Source organism: Mytilus californianus, unplaced genomic scaffold (assembly GCF_021869535.1).
Source record: "Mytilus californianus isolate M0D057914Y unplaced genomic scaffold, xbMytCali1.0.p SCAF_9, whole genome shotgun sequence".
NCBI lineage: Eukaryota > Metazoa > Mollusca > Bivalvia > Mytilida > Mytilidae > Mytilus > Mytilus californianus.
The window spans coordinates 51,335,045-51,358,516 of NW_026262745.1; the positions used below are offsets into that span (position 1 = coordinate 51,335,045).

Genomic DNA, 23,472 nt, shown 5'->3' on the forward strand with positions numbered 1-23,472 from the left:
TTTCAGAAACTAACCATTTTAAGATTTAAAAATAAAAATGAAAGCTTGAAATCTGTTATTGGAGATCATTTCATAAAAATCCGATGTCTTCATTTAATGTTAACATTGGTTTGCAAACAATGATATAATCAAATATCGTTCTGAAACGTTAACAGTCATGTGCAATCTTTTACTTTTATTTTTATTTTCCTTGTATTATACTATAATATGGTCATATAAAGTTCACTGCTTTAACATTGTGTATTTCTACTTCCGTAAATATAGCTTTATATTCCAAAACCTTTCGGAAATATATGGTCCGTAATGTTTTTCAATTCTTGTATTTGATTGAACCCTTAACTTGCCTGATTTGAGTGTCAATGGAGAGTCTTTTGAAGACCGTACGCGCGTATGTCGTACAAAATTATAAACCTGGCATATTGATGATTTGTTGTCATATAAATGTAGAGTTCTTTGGTAGGTTTGATTTGGAAGAAAATTTGGATGTTTGCTTTTTTCAGTGTTCAATTTAAGATATATCAAGCCACAAGGATTTAAATTGATTTCTGTTTATACTGGAACACAGTCCATTACTTTGCTTTTCAGATTTTTTTTATGTTTCTGTTTTCTTTAAACGCTTTTCTCGATTGATAATAATACTTTTTTTATTTTCCCTTATTGCCGAGTTATATTAATTATTGTATAGATTTCTTAATTTAGATTTACAATGATATTTCTTTTATGTTTTGGCCTATTATCGTTTTCCCACACGAAGAGATGCAACACTGTAAATAGATCTTTGAATATTGGTTTTATTGGTATTGATAATAGTTTTGTTATCAGTAAATTAAAATCAAAAAATATATATTTTTTAAATGCATATGTACATAACGAAATGATAAATTGTTGTTTTTTTCCGACAACGTTCAATCGGTGAACACGCATCAAAATCCTTAATCAAGATAATAGTTTTTAATTTAAAGAAATGCGGAAGTTACAAGTAATCTTTCGTCTATATGCTTAAAACTGCTAAAATAGCTGACCTTGATTTGAAGCCGGTTTTGTTTCATGTTTTGTTTGTACAGTTTTTAACTTGCTGCGGATATCTACTTTTGATTGTCAGGTGATCCGTCAAACGGATTACATCAGGTACAACATAATATATATTTAATTATTGAAGATTGAGGAAGATTGATCAATATTATTCAGGATTATATAGAGTCAAAACTGCTAAAAAGGAAAACTTTAATTTTTACTTTATGTTGCTTTTTCACGTCTTTGTCTCGAGAGACACTGATGAGTCTTTTGCAGACAACATGCTCGTCTTGCGTTTTAACTTTTAATCCTGGTATCTCTGATGAGTTTATTATTAGACATAAATCTGTCTTTACAGGTAACAGTCGAATTATCTAGCCTTTTTTATACCCTTTCATTTTTATTCGCATTTGAAAGGTAACCTCTGTTAGAAGGTCTATTTTCTATGGTCCTGAGACTAACCTTTATGTTTTGGAATGAATGGATAAGAAAAGGTAGCGGACAGACCAGTACCAAACTAACTGTTTAGTATGAAGTAAGTGCATTTTAAGAGAAAGTTTTTTATCAATATTAAACATTCATTTAACTATCGTATTCACAACGCAAATTTTAGACATTTTCACTCATGTTTTTTATGTCAACTTACAACTTTCAATTAAAAAAATGTCATTGACTTGTATAAACGTGCAATCAGGTCAAGTGTTTCCATAGCAAAAACATAATTTGTGTAACAATTTCTAGTTGCAAATCAATATCCGTTAAGTTTATTTTCAGAATGAGCATCTACATAAAGAGTGTTTGTTATTATCATAGCATGCATTCAACGATTAAAAGAAAAAAAAAGAAGAAAAGTTCGAGGAGTTTTTAAAGTTACTAAATAGATTGCAACTGGCTGAAATCTACATTGTAAACCTATTTTATTTTACAACAAATATCAGGCTGAGTAAAAAACAAGATTCAGAAAAGATAGTATAAATACAAGAGACCTAAAAACGATAACACATACTTCAATTAAAAAAAGCTTATTCAAATTATACGTAAAATGTATAATTTGTCTAGAGTTTTAGTTCCATAAAGTGACAGTTAAATGAGTTATGTAGAAAGAAACTATGCATATTGATTACTACCTTTCAGACAATAACACAGTGAGTGTATTTTGTGTTGTTTGTGTTTTCTGATCACTGAGGAAAGCATCTTGTTTGTCAACTCTGTGTGCAGTGTGAATAACAAATTAACCCATGCAAAAGCCTATTTTTGATGAAAATATGAAAGATCTTAATTGTGACTTCACTTTAACATGTTTAATAGAGACACTGTCTAACTGTTTCGTCTAGGCTAATCTGTTACTAGTATCTTCATAAATTCCTTGTTTAAAAAAAAACATTGGTTTCCGTCTTTTTTTCATTTCTCAGTAAATTAAAAAGGCAAAATACAGATGGGTCTATTCCAAACTAGTATTAATCAACAACACAGAGTAGCATGTGATATTACCCTAAAACACAAGGCAACATGTCATATGCATAAAGAGCAATTGGTTATGTTTAACATAAACTTAAAACACAAGTTAACATGTAACATAATCTTTGAACATGCATACGTGATCATAGATCAAATAAACAGAATACAGTATCACATGTCCAATAACAATAAAACACATGAGCACATGTCATATATAAATATATATATAACAGTATATAACATTCTCTGTGTACCATCATGCTGATAACATCCACTTTTCGCATAGGCTTTTGTTTAGACAGAGGTGTGCACACCTGAAAAAAAAACACAACAAAGTGGTACAAAGCGGTTGAAAGAGTGAACTATCAGAATAATCTTTTAATGTTATAAAGTACCAAAAGAAGGCCCTTGCACAGGAAATAGTTATTCTTTGTGCTTGAATATCCTTCGATAAAAGAAAGACGGATGAAAAAGCCAATATTCTAGTCATTCAAAATGTCGTATTTTTACGTTTCCTACATAATTTCTTTACTGTAATGGAAAATGATATGACTATTATCGTCTGTTTATTGATGCAGTAATATCGTTTCTGATAATCACACATTGTTTAACATTTAACTTGAGCGACAGCGTAACAAAACACTAATGGCTCACGTAAAAGAAGAATGAAAAAGGGTTAACGATATCTCTTTTTATTTTAAAGTCTTGTTTATACAAACGAGATATAATGTAAGATATCCACATAAGAACAATACATACCTAAATGTTTTACAGCCTGAAATACAAGAAAGGATTTTTAAGAGCATTCACGAAATGTATTCGTTTTAAAACAGCTGCCACAAATTATTATGCATTTGACATCATACCCGGTTTTGGTAGAGTTCGTGTTGCTCAGTTTTATGTTTTCTGTGTTGTGTTTTGTATACTGTTATTAATCTTATCGTCATTTTTGCCTTACTACTGTCAGTTCGTTTTCGAGTGACAATGAATATTCATTAGGTATATATTGTCATTGTGTAACCTTGTTTCTAAAACTTAATTGAATAAAACGTCCCTAATACTATTTCTCAAAGGGATTTTTCAAACGGTAAAACGAATGTTGCATGTTAAAATAAGTATTTATTTATATACAAACCATAACATACATATAAGTATACAATTCCTTCCTATAATTTTTTCAACATTTTCTTAGGTTAAAAAAAACATACTTATTCACCATTACCTTTGTTTTCCGACTAATTGCTAACGAGCATGTTGCGCACAGAAATAGGTTTGCATACATTAAAACAGCTATTCATTATTTCATGATACAGTATTTTTTTATCGTAGATTTAAACATGTTTTAGAATAAAATCGTTACGGTAAAATGCATCAAGGAAATACTACTGGAATGTTTTGAAATGAGTGTGTTTAAAGATTATATCTAAATACATGCACTTTATGACCAGATAAATATAAGTCCAAAATCATTTTTACCTTGACATATTCCGATGGGAATAATCCTTTCTCTCCATTTATCTCTCCAATGAGCCATCCACTTGACTTTTCTCCAACCACGATAAACTTGTCTTCCTTTTGGAAACTTATCTGTGAGAAGTTTTTTGCTTTATATGATTTTGTTGCTATGACACAATATTTTGACTGCCTTGTACTGTCTGTTAAAAAAACAACATTATAGTTTATCACCATTATACATTGTATAAGCTCTTTGCAGCCACATCTGACATATCATGTAATGCATTTAAGCAAAAAATATATAATATTTTACATAAAATAACACAAATGGTCATGGGGTCGATATGAGTCATATAAAGAAGGCACCAAAAGACCTTCAACAACATGGAGGTTGGACAAACCTTTTCCAGTGTTTAGTTCCGTCTTTGTAATTTTCTTAAAATATAATAAATAAGCATTTGATTTCTAACAAATTTGTATATCTGATAACCAGAAAGTGTGATAACAAATAAAACAGGTTGGTATGCGCAAGCACGCCATAGCTTTTCAATAAATTAAAATACTCTCTGCACTATTTTGTATGAACAATAATCACCATTTTCTGTTGCCTAGCGAATAATGATGTAATACCTGTAATGAATTCTTCTAATATTTACAACAGAAAATAAATTATTTACGTTGCTATCGGCTAATTACATTTGGTTTCCTATTAACTAATTCATACAAATATTTACCCTTGCTCTCCCGTCTTTTGGTCTTGCTTAATGTTTTGGATGAAACTATCTGGCATTTCTACAAAGATTATCAAGTCTAAATTATTATTAAACTCGATTGTATTTGTATGTTGTGTATGCTCATCCGTTACACGATAGACATAAGTTAAAGTATATACGATGACACTCAAAAGTAATTGTATGACATTAGAGAAATGATAATTAATAAGAAATAGAATAAAATGTGTTTCAAAGACATAATTTTAGACTGTTTGTTGATTAAAAAAAAACTTATATGAACTTATATTGCTTATGGTATTAATAATCTGATTTGTTCAGAACTAAATATAGCAATGTTGCGGGATCTATGTCCCTAGCTACCTGAGCAAAATTTTAATACAAGAATATTTGTCGGATGATGCTGTTTTAATTTGTATTTCTATACATGAAATCTTTAAACAGTTTTTTCTAGATATATCAATAACTTATTTGTATTATCTTTTTTATTGGTACCAAAATACATCATGTACGAAACACATACATACATTTATATATTAACTATTTTTTTATTTATTTGACCTGATTCTATTCATAATCTTTATCATTACTTTATATAACTGAGTTCAAAATAGTCGTAAGTCGTGTGCGTCTGAGCAAAATGAGTAAGAATGAGTGAATGGTATGATGAATATGAAGTTTACATCTTTATATCGTGTCCTGTAGATATTGTCTTGTCTTCTAATAAACATGTTTGTAACAATATTTTTCAATTGTGAAACTGTATATATTCTTGTTGAGGAGACCACACGTAACTTTTAGTTGGTGGCAATCCTCTTTAAATAAATCAAGAATTATATTTAAAAGGCCCCAGATGCAAGCACTATATGAGATGCATACCTATCGACTCATCCAGTCTTGCTCCATGAGAACTTCGTGCAATTCCCTCATTTTTTTTTACCTTGATTTTTTTCATCTTATTAATGGATTTATTTGATTTAAACACGAAAGATCCCATACCACATGTTTTCGCGATCTTAAATCTCTAGATTCCGGAACAGTTTTCTCAAATGTACCATCGTCCTCTTCCGTTTTGTGTTTGCTGATTCAGCAGTCCTATTGAAACAATATATATATATATATATATATATATATATATATATATATATATATATCAGTTTGTTTTACCTTGACAAATTCAGCTGGGAAAAGTCCTTTATTGCCATTTACTTCTCCAACAAGCCAGCGTTCAGATTCCTGACCAACGACGTTGAATTTATCTTCTTTCCGGAAACTTATTTCGTCGTACGATTGCCCTTTGTATGATCGCAAAGCGATAACACTGAATGTTAAATTCTGTGTAACAGTTTCATTATCTGAAATAATTATATTCATTATATGCGGAAATAACTTCACTCCGTTAGAGTACCTTCATCAATGATCAAATTTAGAGCTGCGTATTTTAGAAGTATTGCGTCTATGTTAATGTTGATATTTATGTGGCATTTTTTACTGGACGCAATCTAGTCCTCATTCCTTTGGTTGTGAGATCAACCACCGAGACTTATCACCAAATTTGTACTTACCATAAACAACAAGTAGGATGCTACGTGTTGAATCTAGTCAGCTCACCTGGTCGGATAACCTCATATCGCATGCAATTGATCAGGGTAGTGTTGCAAAAGTAGTTGATAATCTATGTACAGGATGTATTGTTTTTTCCATAGTATATTCGGTTATTCCTTCGACTTTTGATTTTTGATTGATACACTTTTGGATAGGAATTCAGGTATACTTGCATTTTTAACATCAAGTTGCTGAATTATGAATTATGATAATGGTATGCCAGAAGCGCAATTCCTGGTTTAGAATTTGAAAATTCTACATATAAAATTGATCGTAAAATATAATACTACGCATATTATAATACGTCGGTGTTGACATGAATATCAATTATATGGTCATTTTCATAAATTTACTGTTTGTAAAAGTATGAATTATTCGAAACACTAAGGATTTTCTTATCTCAGGCATAGATTACCTTGGCCGTATTTGGCACAACTTTTTAGAATTGTGGGTCCTCAATGCTCTTCATCTTTGTACTTGTTTGGCTTTCTAACTATTTTGATCTGGGCGTCACTGATGAATCTTATGTAGACGAAACGAACGTCTGGCGTATCAAATTATAAGTCTGGTACCTTTGATAACTATTTAGCAACGCAATCTATCAGAGTTGATTAAAATTTACCACTTTGAAAACAGTATTCATCCATTGTTAAAATTCACATTTGAAATTTCAGATAATCAAATACAATTTCTGGACGTAACGATATTTAAAAGAGATAGATTTAAAACTAAACAATTATTAGTTATCAAATTATATAGAAAAACTACGGATAAATACTATTATTTTGATTACTCATGGGCTCATCGATCCCGCCTCTGTATTCAAGGGATTTATTATTTGTCAAATAACATGGTTCATTCGGTTGTGTAATACCAAAAATGATCTCAACACACAGATCAAACTATTCATACACAAGCTTATACGTATAGGATTCAAGGAAAATGATATAAAAAAACTCTAAACAAACAAAAAAGTCCACCCTAGTCCTGGCAACGAAATTTAATCCTGTATTTAAGCAGTTTGGAGGACGAATAGGAAAACACTGCCATTTGATTGAAGACGACGTAATCGCTTAACATCTACTTCCCAGACTGCATATAATACTTATCGTAAACACAAGAATGCGAAGGATTATTTGATGTAAGCAAAATAATAAAGTAATTAGATAAGGAATTGACATTAAACTTTAAGAGTATTGCAGATTCACCCAGTGAAGTGCCCTGAAAATGTAACTGCATTTGATACGTTAAACGATAAAAAATATATTGATCATAACTAAAAAGTAATTATAATCAAATATTATAGTAAAATAAAAATAAATTAGGCTAGGGTTCTTGAAGAGAATGTACGGCCTTGGTCGAATATGACCTAAATGATATGCGAAACACAAGATGTAATATCGTCAAATCATAGACATTTGTAGTAGATTATTATTACCACAGATCATAACTCTAGGAAAATCTTTTCAAATATATAGATGTGTAAAACATCTATGATTTATTATAGAACAATTTACCAAAAAGAAAGGACAATCAGGTTTCAAAAGTTTAAGAAAGTCAATTGAATATTATATATATTCAACTTGAAACATGCTTGTCACCATCTTATGGTGTTTATATATCTCAACTTGTTCGATTCGCTCGTGTATGTAACAACGTATCTGATTTTAACGAAAGAAATCTCTGTATTACTGAAAAATTATTACACCAGGGTTTTTGATATCACAAACTAGTCAAAACATTTTAATAATTTTACCATCGGTTCAAGGACATAATTAGTAAATATAAATCAACATGCAAGATATCTTATACGTTCAGATATTTCACATCCAATCTTTAAAGGTAATATTCTAAACAAAGTACACAAATGTCGTCATTCACCTCAAAAGCTAACCAAACCTTAAAACAGACTTATTCAGAAGGTATATAGTGATAATACTGTTGTCAGGTCATTAAAGATGGCATATTTGGATAATAATATTGATTCACGCATAGGGTCTTTGCATCGGAAATAAACACATTTATTTTAAAACCAGTTGTTGGCATGAAATATGTTCTTCTCATATATTTTATGATGGTATAATACTAAACAGCTAACGAGTGGGATAGTGCTTGATTTTCATATGATGAAGACACAATCTTTCAAGCAGTTTAATTGAGGTCTGGAGCTGGCATGTCAGTAACTGCTAGTAGTTCTTTGTTAATTAATGTATCATTGTCATTTTGCTTAGTTTCTTTTGTTACCTATTCTGACATCGGACTCGGACTTCTTTTAAACTGAGTTTTACTGTGCGTATTGCTCTAAGCTTGGTTTTTTTCTACATTGGCCAGAGGTATAGGGAGAGGGTTGAGGTATCACAGAACATGTTTAACCCCGCCGCATTTTTGCGCCTGTCCCAAGTCAGGAGGCCCTGGCCTTTGTTAGTCTTGTATGATTTCTAATTTTAGTTCATTTATATGTTTTGGAGTTTAGTATGACGTCCATTTTTCACTGAACACATTTTTGTTTAGGGGCCATTTGAAGCCCGCCTCAGGGTGCGGGATATGCTCATTGTGTTGAAGACCTATTGGTGGCTTTCGGCTGTTTTCTGCTCTTTGGTCGGGTTGTTATCACTTTCACACATTCCCTATTTCCATTCTCAATTTTACATGTATGGATCACCAAATCGTGCATCAACAAAATAATAATATAATAAACCTATAATTTGAGACAAACCTATAAATGTATATAACTTATACACATCGAGACTCTGAAACTCGTTATAAGAACAAAATACGGACAAGAAATAAAAGTTTATATTGAAAAATGAAAACTGAGCAGCTAGAATCCCACAAAAATACAGATGATCTCAAGTGCTCTGAAAGAGTAAGGAGATCCTGTTCCATGTGTAGTATTAAGAATGAGATGCTCAAGTGGTCTTTTCATATATGTAATCACATGAGTTTGCAAATCATTTTGTGCTTTTATTATATCAATTTTTGAAGAATGGACAAAAAATGTGTGAAAGAGTATTGCTATTACAGAAAAATCTTGTATTACCCCACTGATATTTCTTGAAAGTTGGAAAAAGGGTGGGGGACGCTTCCAGAAAACTGAAGTCATTTATGTGAAAATTCATTCATAGACAAAACCAGTTTCAATGCACTACATAAATCTGTTATTAACTGCAGTATAATTAAATAACTGCAGAAAATTACTGATACGAGGAGTCTGAGCAACATGGAAAAGATCAAAGACGGAGCAAAGCCTTCAACCTGTCACCATTTTTATAAAAAATATATTTAAAAACCAGAAAACATGGATACACTTCATTTCTGAATGAATTCCCTGGTTAAAATCTGGTAAATTTAATATGGCTCGGGAGTCTTCCTCCATTTTGGATTTTGAAATAGCAGATAACGTTAGTCTAGATCTTTGATGAAATGTGCAAATTTTGAGAGTAGTATGTAATTTATGTGTAAGACTTTTGATGTATATACTAGTATAAAAAAATTGTGGGTTTTATAATAATTATGACTGTAATTTCTTAAAAAAAAAAACACCTTATTTGTGTTTAATTAATTTTTTTTCAACTTTGCCAAATAAATGGAGATAACTCAGATAAAGTAATTTTTATAATAGAAAGTGTTGTGAATTTACCTATTTTAATGTATAGCAAGAAAACAAGTTCGGTGACCCCATTTTTTCTTTTCTTATCTGAAAGCATGTTATGAGAGCTATCTTCTCACATTTTATCTTAAAATTCTATTATGTAGGTTTCTTTTTATCACACACAATTTGATTTTCAATGCATAATCTATACAAAATCTGACAATTTTGCACAACCTATAGCGTGAAAAAAAGTCCGGTGACCCTTACTTTTTATTATATATTTGAAAAAAGCATAATAAAAACTTCATTATGACAAATTATTAAAAAAATCTATCAGTTTTAATTAAGACGCTCCAGCCACCATAACATCTAATGCTCCATTTTGCAATGAAATAACTCCAAAAACGTTAGAAAAATGTTGAATTTTGACCTCCGGTTCAAGCATTTATTATGTAAACAAGAAGGAGTGACGAAAAATTCTTTACATAGTCATGTGCCTAAATGATTCGGGTCACATTTATTTATATCTCAACCAATAAAAAGCTTTAGGATGCAATTGTTTCAGTTATTTTCAGACGCGGGGAATTACCCGTGATTTTTTCGGTATTCAACGGAGGTCGTCTTTTGATTTATCATATTTCATTAACGAAGCAATTATTTTAATATATTTTTGGCAGTCGGGTTATAAAATCTATTCTGATGAAAATTAAACCGCAAAAACTGTTGAATAATATAGCGTTTTGATAAATTTATCGTCTGAAACACAGGCTACGATTTTGTTTACACGCCGTTTACAGCGCCACCACGAAATTTTTCGATTATGTCCCCTTTCCCGCGTTACTGACAAAAGGAACTCTTCAATGTCACTGGCTTTCCCACTGTATAAAGATTGGTGATTTGATAATGATAAAACGCTAACCAAGCCCTTACACCAAAGATGTTTAATTAGACAAAAAACAGAAGATTCAGTGAATAATAAAGGTATTTAAATTAGACTTAAATTAATGTTTAAGCCTACGTTAGCGTGCGTGATTATATTCATTAAAGATTCCAGTAAACAATATTAGTGGTAGGAGTGAAAGAGTGTTGACCGTTGACTTCTTAAGATGAAACTTTAAAAAGATCCAAAATGTATTGAAAGTAAGTCAAAAGTACATAACTTATTGATAGAAAATCATATCTTTCAATAATACATTTAGCTTTTTAAAATACTTTTAAAATGTTCAATTGTCGACGTACGTACGTTTTATTATATCTTTAATTGAAAGAGCAACAAGTGTTTCGCTACTTCAACCTTTAACATTACTTTTCATATCATGTAATTTCTAATACAAACATCCTAGAAATGAATATTGCTAATTGACAAATTGCACTTGCCAAGCACTGACACTCTTTTCCAGTTATGCTTGAAGTTCGAACGTTTAGGTCTTTTTCTTATTCCTTTACGGATATTATTGATAGTTTTTCTTGTGTGTATATTTTTGCGTTTTCTAATCTACATTTTTTTTCTGATTTCATATTCCACGTATATGTTTCGTATTGTGTACTAAGTAAGGAACTTACCAGGCAACTGAATTCTCTGAAAAAAGAAGAAACTTGTTAAATAATACTTATAAAAAGGATTACGTGCATATAATTGACAATGTTTTCCTTAGCTGAAATTAAACTGTTGGGGTCAGTTCAAACACATCTTCAAAACGGTTAACATAATCTGTTATAAAAGAGCTCTGCACTGTTCTAGAGTAAATCTACTGTAAAAATATTCATGGATAAAATTATTAGGATATGTTCTAGGGGAAAAGATGCAAAGTGAAACTCTGTTATGGAATATATTATTGCTAAAAGGTCTGCATTAAAACTGTCATAATATTTCTACGTTACATCATTAAGATGTATCCTATGACTATAATTTGGATCAGTTGTAGCCATTGATGAAGTCAGGCGCTGTTTAGATGTAATTGCACGCCTCTAGTGGAATTGGGAATAAAGTACGTTCGTCATTGGTTACGCGAAATGGAAACACGAAAAAGAAATGACTTAGTGTGGTATATCACGAATCCAGTAACTTTCTTTCAATTGCAGTATTTTTCTTTGCCACTTTGATTTTGTTTTTGCTGCTGGTTTAATATCCTTGAATTAATTAGTTTATTTCCTTATCAATTGATTACGCTTGAGCATGTCCCATGATATTTCAATGAATGGATGAAACACATTTTTGATACGACGATATTACTGGACTCCCAAAATTTGCAAGCAAAGAATCCCTAATTTTTGAAACCGGATTGGAGAATTTGAGGTCTTGAACAAATAGACGTAAATTATGTTTATTTCATAAAATACACAATAATAATGTTTCAGAATATCTAATGGATTGTTTCTCAGATTATGCAGATAATAATTGATAACAATCATAATATTAGAAACCGTTCTCAATAAAGATATTGGACATATATTCTTAATTTTTTTCCCGTCCTCAATTCGTGCATGGAATTTATAGCCGTTAAATATTAGATCCATTCAATCATCACGAAATTTCACAAATACAATCCGGGAAATGACTTTTGGTACCTAAATATAATCTTATTGGAAATAGGAAAAATGTGTGCTTGTGGATGTTCATTGGAAGGTTTGATTCATTTTGTTCTTAGAATGTCCAACTCTACTTATATCTTAGAAATCAGCCTTTGAAAATATCCAACATTTAGGTGCTATTTTCATAGATCATATTCTATTTGGAACAGACGAAATTATTTTTGAAATAAACACAATCCTTTTCAGAAATATACATAGTTATATACATCATACAAAACGATTCATTGATGAATATTGCTGTATATTATTTAAAGTGTAGTCGTATTCAACTGTTATTGTTTAAACGTAATATATGTATTGTAGAATGTATATATTGGGGGAGGATGTTAAGTTGTTGTATCCAACTGAGGCACGGGTAAACACAGACAAATTACGCGCTCATTCGTGTTAACAAAGAGTTATGTCAAAAACTAACCTTTCCAGATTATCAAAAAGTTATTGTATACTTATGTGTTGCAGGAAATATGAAGCTTCAGAAGATCCCAAAAGTAGATAACCGATGAGAGATAGTTATCATTATGTCCATAGGAGTGTTATGTCTGTAATTAATACGTGTCCCCTCCAGATAAAATCATAATTTATCATCTTTTTTTTACAGCAGTTTGCTTTAAAAACATAATAGTATTCTGCATTTAACTCGTCCTACCTTAATTCTATATATCATTTTTTTACATTGGCTCAGGTCCATGGAAATGCATTACATATTTGAAGGCTTTGAGTAAAGCAATCATTATGAATTTTGAAAGAGACGCTGGAAGAAAGACATGGAGTTGTGTAGATCTATTGTAAAAAGATATAATTTCAAGTATCAAATTTCGATTTTGACGCCGTCTCTACTTAAATTTGTCTGTTTTAATTGCATCTTTATTTCTCAATCTTTTTTCGACTTTACTGTTTATTTGCTATTCAATTGTTTCCTTTTTTAATAGAAGCGCTTTTCTAGATTGAGGATTTTTAATGACGTTAATAATGCCTTTTCGTGTCTATCAATTACCTTAACATACTCTGCAGGAAAAAATCCTTTCCTTCTACCTATTTCCCCAATAAGCCACCGCTTAGTTTCTTGGCCAATAACATCAAATTTTACTTCTTTCGGGAAATCCAATTCGTCGCTCGTCTTGGCTTTGTACGACTTAATGGAGATGACACTGTAACGTGATTCTTCAGACATCTCTATCTTTGCTATATAATAAAGAGTAATATATAATTTAATGTTTACTCGAAATAATTATCCATGCAAAATGAATACCAAACATTAAGTTTTTATAAGAATTTCGCACCTGTTAACTAAGGATTTGCTTATTCTAGGCATAGATTACCTATCCGTATTTGGCACAACTTTTTTAAAATTTTGGGTCCTCAATGCTCTTCAACTTTGTACTTGTTTGGCTTAATAATTTGTTTGATCTCAGTGTAACTGATGAGTCTTATGTACACGAAACGCGCGTCTGGCGTATTAAATTATAATCCTGGTACCTTTGATAACTATTTACGTCTCAAATACATAACATTAACACATTTGTGTTTAAGGTGAAAACATCCAGATGTAATTATTCAATAACTGATTATGTTCAAATTCCTATCGATAACTAGTAATTCTTATACACATTTTACATGTTTCATGGAAGTTGTTTTATCGCGTAAATCTACAACAAAAACATAATACTTTTCTGCTCACCACTTATTTTAAGGATAAAATGAACGTTTCAAACAAAATCTCGTTTGCATGTATCAAAATGTTTTTAATGTTCTTGATTTTGGTTTCTTCAGTTTGGAGGGTTATACTTTTTAAACGACTGAATCTGTCTTTAAAGGTCTCATTGCAGTGGGAACAATATCTGTAGAAGAGAAGAAAATGTATTCGGATGTTATCACAAAATACACTCGCCACTGAAAAGATGTGAGGAAACGCTTTGTATTGTTAGACTTTGAGGCGTTACTTTACACACCTAGGGTCCTTCGTTGTGTTTTCCTTCGCACATTTCTTTTAGTTACCGGTTCCTCATCTTCCGAGCTCCCTGAAATAGAAGGAAGCAAATTCAATTTGTTCACATTGTTCTAAAATTTAAATTAATATGTTGTATCTTATGTCTTTTTATGCGTAAAGTGCATGAATTTTTTTTAATTTAGTTGAGTATTCAAAACGGAAACCTTTTCAATTTCTGATATTTCGTAACAACGATAACAAAATTTACGGTCGTGGGTATCATAAGCAATGTGTAATTTGTTACACATTTAATAAAGTTTTATAATGGGGTGCATGTTACTTCGTCTTGATAGTTATATCTAGAGTTAAGTAGACTGTCTTTTCGATGTTTCTAGTATTTATTTATGACCTTGCCAGAAATCTCCTACTTATGACTTTTGATAGTTCCTTCGATATCTCCTGCCGTTTTAAAACATCTTGTCTTTAACATTTCTTCACAGCGTCAGACTCACTAACTGGCATTTTAAGAAAAGGTCACTACCATACTATCAAAAGACGTTGCATAACATCATTATACAAACCACCAACATTTTAATGGATATATAGATAGATAGATAGGTAGGTAGGTGTATAGATAAATCGTAGATATTGGTTTTTATACATAATATTTGAAAGTCAAAATTTTCGGGCTAAATTAAGGCTTTCATCATCCCACTCATTGGTAAATTTTCGACCAATTAGAATACATATTACCTCCTTTACAGACGTCACTTGTGTCAGCGGACACATTGTAGTAGTGTACATCATTCGTGTTTTCATAGATACAATATCCTTCAGACGAATCATCGTCATCATCTTCAAAATCACTGCATGATTCTGTTTGAAAAAAACAAAAATTAAATGTTCCATTTTCGTTTGAAAATTTGTGTTCTGTTTCTACCAATGTTAACTGTACCTATACCCTGTTGAACTTCCTTATCAAGGTGAGTACAACTGAGTTGTAAGACGCATTGAAGCATATCAGGTGGATAAGTGTTATTGAAGCACTGGAAATACAAACAATATACAGTCAAAGTATTTTAATCCAAACCAGTAAACTGTCTTGCTTTCGCTTTTAAAAAAGTTTGAACTTCAATATATATAGGTTTGTCGCAAAAGAAGCACCAACATTCGGGAAGTTAAAGAAAGTCTATAAACATTTATATTAATTATTAGTTGGAATTAATGACATCCATCGTATTTAGTTTTCCTATAACACTGTTCACTTGATAAACTTACCAGATTCAATCGGTTGATTTTCTAACTCTACAAATGAAAAAAACAATGCAAAATTTGCAGATTTTCCTTATATTTAAATAAAACATTGTCAAATCACGATTAAGTGAATTGAGATTATTGAGATTGTTAGCTCAGTCCTTTTAATTAGGCTTATAAACTGAGTTAACTATATTTGGCAGCGTTTTTCAGTCCGTAAGTTTGTATATTTACTAAATGATATAATAAATGAAATTAACACTAAATAAATGAAGTGCGTTCTTAGCTATTTCCTAGATATACCGACTTCAGCAGCGCTCACACCTTAACATTCTAAAACAAATAGGCAAACACACTAGGAGCTAAATGAACAAACTGGACTTGAATGAAAAGCTTAATTTACTTAAAGTTAACTTTGCCTCATTGGTAATTGGAAATTTAGTTCCAAAATAATTTCTTATATTATCAACGTGGGACAAACTCATCATAGATACCAAGACTTAAATCTTGTACGCAAGACGCATATTTCGTTAACAAAAGACTACTCAGTAATGCTCAAATCAAAGCAGGAAAAAGACCAAAGATTTAAGAAAAGTGTGTTATAAATGATGTCAGACCAAGCTCTGACTACTTAGCTGATTAAACCACCAGGATCTAATATTTCGCTAACAGCAGTATCAAACAATTGCTAGAAAATGACGATAACACTTATAAAGTTGTTCGTTGGAGGCGTTTTTGTTCTGGATTTGCCCTCATTTAAAACACTGAAACAATTTTATTTTCAACTTTTGTTATTTATTCTTCTCATATAGTAGCAATGCTAAAACAGGTGTTTTACAACCATTTAGGTTAAAATGCAATGCAGTGTTTGTCATTTCTTTTTCTTTAACTATTGTCTTTTAATGTATTACAACTAAAATTGAGAATGGATATGGGGAATTGGTCAAAGAGACAAAACCCGAGCAAAGAGCAGAAAACTGCCCAACGCTACCAATGGGTCTTCAACACAGCGAGAAAATCTAGCACCCGGAGGCAGGCTTCAGCTAGCCCCTTAACAAAAATGTTTACACGTTCAGTGAATATAGAGGCACACTAAACTCAAAAACATATAAATGAACTAAAATTAAAAAAAAAGAAAAATACAAGACCAACAAAGGCCAGAGGCTCCTGACTTTAGACAGGCGCGAGGTTGAGCATTTTGTTTACAAATATCTATTAGACTTTTAAGCATATTTTATCAGACAAATGAATTTTTATTCTCAGATAATGTTGCCATAATCCATGAAGAGTGAATCGGACTTTCTACATATTGATTTCAAAATACGTTTTTTGTTGCATTGAACTTAGGGAATCGCAAATGCAAATGGTTCTTAATTTGCATTGTTCTTGATGTGGATTATAAAATTATGTCATTCTGCTGCGCGTCTAAGTACAAGTTTTACTCATGTGTAAATCCTTATTTATTTAGGATTTGAATTTTTAAAACTACCATTTTATTTCTTTTCCAAATTCAATTCCATATCAACAAATAAATAGGTATTTCTAACTAGTATACTAATAAGAAAAGTCAAATGATTTTTGATTCCTTTGAGTTTGTATTATATTATTACATAGACAATAATAGTGTATTGACTTGACAAATCAAAGATATAAGGATGAGGCTCAGAAACGGGGAAATGCGAGGCTCTGCCAAGCCTTTTCCCCGTTTCGGGCCGAATCCTTATATCGTTGGTATGGCAAGTCAATACACTATTATTGTCTTTATACCGCAATGTAGAAAACTATCATTTTTAATTGTTGTTTATTGTGTTATTGTTATTTGTTTGATGTAAATATTTGTAAAAAGCTCCCTTTAAAAATGCCTCATATCTGGCAGAGAAATATACAACACAATGAAATGGACATTACCTGTTAAAACAAATCAATGGTGAACGAATTAGTTTGAGTATGGACTAAAATATCAACAATAAGCATAAAACATAATGATTTAAACACAAGATATTAACAAGCGAAATATGTTTTTCCAACAATTGTAAAAGAAATAAATTTCAGTCGTTATACGCTTCGTTGTATACATTGGAAACAAGGACTGGTTGAAAAGGTCAATAAAAAAATAGTTCCGGCTCTACTATTTAGATATTCATGAGGAAAAGTGATATCGGGTCAGTGACCGTATATGACATAGAAATATACAGTCAACGCATTTTGACTGCTCAAATAGAACGAGTGCAGTATAAAGGTTTATATAAAACCTTCTAGTGTCATATTGGTGACGTGTAGTTAAGTTTAATCAGTTATAGAGGATACATTTATAAAGTTTATATCCCTATTATTGAAGAGCTCATTCTACTTAAAGGATTCATGAACATAAAAAAAAAATATGACATAAAATCATTTCCACACAAGTGTTCGTACACCGTATGATAAATTTGTAGCATATAAATATATTAAGTTACCTATGTAATTATTCGGCGTCCTGTTTTCCTTCTTTGGTCGCGGAGGTAACATAGGTGGACGTTCAATAGGAGCAGTACTTTGCCTATTTACTTCTATAATAAAGTAAAACTTAATTAACTTCTAGTTAATAGTTTTTCTTAGAGTTTGCTTTCATAATAAAGGACATTTGTTTTTTGTTTATGAATTCGAATACCAGTAGTCTAATTTTTCACAATAACCAATAGTAATTTTTGTTCCTGAATTTTGCATGAACATATTTGCAGGAAGATTTTATTTAAGTTTTATACATTAACATAATATCTCTCTCCGGTCATTACGTAAATGGTACCCATTGTTCTGCACCAGATGCCCATTTCGACAATAAATGTCTATTTGGTGAAGTTTGAGGCCATAATATTTGAAAATTGTTCGAAGTACATTTGTAGTCGGGATTTTCTACCCAAGGAATATATTACCTTAGCATTTTGAATTTTGAGTCCTTAATGCTATTTAACTCAGCTCCGTATTTTATTTTATCTTTTGAACTGTTTTGATTCAAACGTCACTGATTAGTCTTTTGTAGACGAAACGCGCGTCTGGCGTACAAAATTTTAGGTATCTTTGATGAGTTTATCTAATATGCTATTTTATTTATATTTATTGAGCTCACCTTCATAAACATCTGAACCCACATTGTTAGAATCAATGTTCATCTGGGAATAAGACGGTGTTATTGATTGCCCGTTATGTACTGATAGTCCTTCATACATATAACGACCTAAAATGATATTTAGATTTTTTTTATTGAATATATCAAGAAGTTTAAAAAATATTTGAAGTTTAAAAACAAATGATACTCACTCAAATATAAACCGTTTTTGTACAATAAAGCCCACATCTAAAATCCGAAAGCCTCTTTCGAATATTATTGTGTTATTATTACATTAACCGTTCATCAATTTTTATCTTAACATCAAAACCAAACAAAAACATGTCGAATGACACAATGATTGTATAAAAAGAGATTATTTTTTAAACAATGAAAATACATTTGTTATTCGCCAATACAAAGGAAAATTCAAATCAGCATGAAAAAATATAACACATTGGATATTGCCAATGAAGGAGATCTGTTGTGCCGACAAGTGTACACACCTTCTTAATGACATACGTAGTAATTAACATTGTTAAATAATAATTCCATATCCAATTTGAAAGCGGAGCTCGATCAAAAGCCTGTCCACATGAACTTGTGAGTTGTAACCTCGCTTGTTCCAGTACATTTTGAGTCTTGCTACGACGATAGTCGTACATCTAACCTGTCCGTCATCTCATTTCAGACATATGTCATGTAGTCATAAATTAAATAATTGACAAGTACAGCACCGTACATAAACCCTTTCATTCTTAATCTCCAATGTAAGACAGCGCGCGTTTTTTGTTCTGTTACGGTTCAACGCATTTAATCTACCCGTGTTGACCAGTAAATAGTTTTTTACATAATCATTCTCTTTTTGGATGCAATCAACGAAAATGATATTAATGTAACTTTATTACAAACATTAAATAATTAATATGATAACTTTTTAAGGCACGTTTGAATCAATGTAAATAAATCATAAAATTTAAAAATGGAGAAATTATTTTTAATTAAATATGTATTTATTTCTGGTCCTTCAATTCTAGTATAAAATTGAGAATGGAAATGGGGAATGTGTCAAAGAGACAACAACCCGACCACAGAACAGACAACAGCAGAAGGTCACCAACAGGTCTTCAATGCAGCGAGAAATTCCCGCACCCGGAGGCGTCCTTCAGCTGGCCCCTAAACAAATATATATACTAGTTCAGTGATAATGAACGCCATACTAAACTCCAAATTGTACACAAGAAACTAAAATTAAAAATAATACAAGACTAACAAAGGCTAGAGGCTCCTGACTTGGGACAGGCGCAAAAATGCGGCGGGGTTTAACATGTTTGTGAGATCTCAACCCTCCCCCTATACCTCTAGCCAATGTAGAAAAGTAAATGCATAACGATACGCACACTAAAATTCAGTTCAAGAGAAGTCCGAGTATACAATACATATATAGCGATAAAACCAAAGTCGTCAATCCCCATATAATTTAAAGTCATACATGTATGAAACGAGTTTCTTTAGAGTTAAATGTTATCGAAATTATTGAAACTAATGCATGCTCCGTGCTGAAGGCCGTACTTTGACCTATAAGGATTTAATTTGTAAACTTTGTGACTTTGATGGAAGGTTGTCTCATTGGCATTCATGCCACATCTTCTTATTTCTATATATACTAAACTATGTCTTGCATCACATTTTTTATATTTATTACACATCTATAACGTATTATCGACTAATAATAATTCATTCAGTGGTTGTTGATCGCAAGCTAATTATATTTTGAGTTAGTTGCTGAAGTTTACCTGATCGTGACATGATAAACAATAAAAACAGAGCACGTGGAAAACTTGACAAATAAGTGAATTGAGAGAGCCATGACATTTGTATTGATATTTTCAATGAGTTCCAATTTATTAATTAAACTAGTTCTTAACAGTTGTTAAATGATTTGCTGTATTAAATTTGTTCTTTAAGAATCTGTTATTACTATGTACCTTTAAAAGCATGGATTTCCCCTCGAACTTGCGAAGTGCGGTGGCCAAAAATATATCGATAGGTCTCATTGTTAAGGTCACTGTATACGGGAAAATATCGGCGAATTAGTGTCTGGGAAGTCAATAATTCAATATCGGTACATTTATGAAGATTTTGATAATGTAGATGATTTTCTTTTAAAAAAGTTCACGTTCACTTCTTTTATAGTAAAACTTAGCCATTCAAGTATATAAATTATATTCAATTTTTTTTTAATTTGAAGTTTTACATGACTGTAATTTATGACCGGATATAGAACACCTACATCGTAGTTGTTTTAATTTTCGATAATTAGGTTGATTTCATTTCATACAATGCGTACCAGTGATGTTTTTTCTCTTTCTCTCTCTCCTGTGTAGGTACAAAAAGTCGATTGCATTTCCGAGAATAAGAATGATACGGATACAAAATATAGTTCTTTTTATATATTGTATATATATTTATAACTTTTATTAAAATTTGATTATTCTTTCATTATTATTATCGGAAATACAAGGGATTTTGAATGAACTTTTAAAAGGTTGTCGTTATGGGAAACGTTCAACTCAAATTGTATAATGGTAAGAATAATAACGAAAATAAGATTTTTTTTTTCACCAGAAAAGGTAAAAATGAGAACAAGATTCGTAATCATAACAAACTGAATAATCTGAATACAAAGAGAAAGAACGTTGTCCTGAATATGTAGAAATTACCACTGGGGATAAACAACCATCCATCCTACTTCAAAGTCTATATTTGTATTTACGAGAGCAAAATGGTGCATGGTTATTATTATTTATTCTAAGTTTAAAAAAATCAAATATGTAATCAACAAAGTTAAACAATCTTAATTTAACTTAATAGGCCTACGATACAAATTACACAATACACAAGAAGACCTCGTTGCCGGTATTATTCTGTTTCGAAATAAGCATTACCTCTCTCTTGTGTCGCTTATTTTATATAGATACATTTTATTAGTTAAATTGTGATGTCATGATCAATTTATTATATTTATAGCTTATTCATTCTTTTATAAATCGATGACACATGAAAAAATATTTCCGAAAGGAAAAGCCACTCTTTAATTAAATGAGTAATTTATGTGTTTCATGTATCTCCACATCGCCATACATTTCCTGAAAAAGAGATGCAATTCTACGTAGTTTATACAATCAAATAAGTATAATTTCTTTTTGTTAAGTAACATTTCAAATACAACCATAAAATTAATCACGCATTACAATCCATTAATACCGTTAGAAAATTGAATACGAAATAATTTTGGACACGGTTGCAAACAAAGCTGTTATTTTATAATTAAATAAACGAATGACGACAAAAAGGAATAAATAAGACGCATGTTAACGCAGGCGGAAACCCAGTTGAAATTAAACAAAAGGAATGGAACTCTTTGTTACAAAAAGTAAAAAAGACCAAGTTGGTAAATTTTAATTGTTTACATCTGTTTCTATGGGCTTTAAAAGTTTAATGAATGTACCTAATATAGGGTTTTAGCGTCTTTTGTACGTGTCTTTACTTAAATTATTCAAGATATTTGTAAACTTTAAATCTAAGGCAATTTTTTACAAAACAGTCGATTGTGGAAGTACAAATACATGTGGATCTGTTTTGTGCATAAGCATAAATTCCGCCGAAAAAAATTCAAAGAAAGATAACAAATTGATCTTTTTAAAGCATTAATTTGCATCTCTGCACCCGGCGAGAGTTTGTTAGGAAAAAATCCCCAAAATAGGCAATCATTTCATCAAAAAGAGAAAGTCGAGTACACCTTTTTATGCTCAGGCGTGTTCTAGATGGCTATTCCGTCTTGAAATCGTATAAAAGAAAAATATTTGATACATAATCTCGCTTCAGATTCTATGTTTTTTAATTTATTTAAGCTCTAGGTTGATATAATAACATTAGAAATTTACAGTACTAAAAATAAAATATATATGGGTCATCTGAAATACCTCTCTAATGAGTCATAACAACAGAGAAGGTGTGTTCGAGTAACAACATTTTACTGAAAGTACTTGACGACAGACTTTTCAAGAGGATCCTACAAATGCATAACTTCAAAAAAATCTAATTTTGTTTTGTGTGTCATCTAGGGTAATTAGTCTTCAACCTCTCAACACTGTTAGTCTGCCCTTCCACGAAATATTTAATTGGAAGGTTTTAATATGTTTTTGAGCATTCGAAAATTCCCCCTGACAACCGATAAGACAATAGTTTTAAGTTTACCAATTGCATAAACTACATGAAATGATGCTCAGTACATGTGAAGCTAGTAGATACTTTTGACTTTTAAAATACAACAGGCATACAAGGATCGTATTTATAATATGTGGACAAATTTATCGGTTTTCAAGAGCTAAATTCACAGCGCGTCATCACTACACTGGCTTCCATTTTTACGATTATAAGAAATAGGTGGCGTAATTGGGATATATTTTGACGAAGTAGAATTCTGCCTGAACGGCATTGTTAACATTTGGAAACATATATTCCAATAGATTCAATTAATACGAATATCATTTAAAACCCCTTGATTGATTCGTAAAATGAGCTTGACCTCACTTAATTTCTAAAAAAAATTAGAACAGGCTTCCAACATTTTACAAAAACCTGCCGATTGCACGAACTAAGATTGGCGGGAAATAACTTGACAGTAAACACGAGTGATTGTGATGACCAGGATTAGAGAGTGAAATAATTGATAGAGAAGAATAAATGATAATGC

The 23,472-nt window shown here is 31.1% G+C and overlaps 1 protein-coding gene across 3 annotated transcripts in view; it reads right to left on the reverse strand.

The window, feature by feature from the left end:
• Nucleotides 1–1,762: 1,762 nt before the first annotated feature.
• Nucleotides 1,763–23,472, reverse strand: part of LOC127716223 (SH3 domain-containing protein 19-like) — a 49,861-nt gene continuing 28,151 nt past the window's right edge. For all 3 annotated transcript variants that reach the window (XM_052222337.1, XM_052222335.1, XM_052222336.1), the window contains 12 exons: nucleotides 18,735–18,842; nucleotides 18,085–18,177; nucleotides 15,653–15,679; nucleotides 15,128–15,250; nucleotides 14,397–14,465; nucleotides 13,442–13,629; nucleotides 11,419–11,434; nucleotides 5,826–6,013; nucleotides 4,662–4,719; nucleotides 3,949–4,127; nucleotides 3,232–3,247; nucleotides 1,763–2,786 (listed from right to left, as the gene is read on the reverse strand). In XM_052222337.1, coding sequence (XP_052078297.1) covers nucleotides 2,767–2,786; nucleotides 3,232–3,247; nucleotides 3,949–4,127; nucleotides 4,662–4,719; nucleotides 5,826–6,013; nucleotides 11,419–11,434; nucleotides 13,442–13,629; nucleotides 14,397–14,465; nucleotides 15,128–15,250; nucleotides 15,653–15,679; nucleotides 18,085–18,177; nucleotides 18,735–18,842 — 1,085 coding nt within the window. In that variant the 3' untranslated portion in view covers nucleotides 1,763–2,766. The remainder of the gene's footprint in view (nucleotides 2,787–3,231; nucleotides 3,248–3,948; nucleotides 4,128–4,661; nucleotides 4,720–5,825; nucleotides 6,014–11,418; nucleotides 11,435–13,441; nucleotides 13,630–14,396; nucleotides 14,466–15,127; nucleotides 15,251–15,652; nucleotides 15,680–18,084; nucleotides 18,178–18,734; nucleotides 18,843–23,472) is intronic.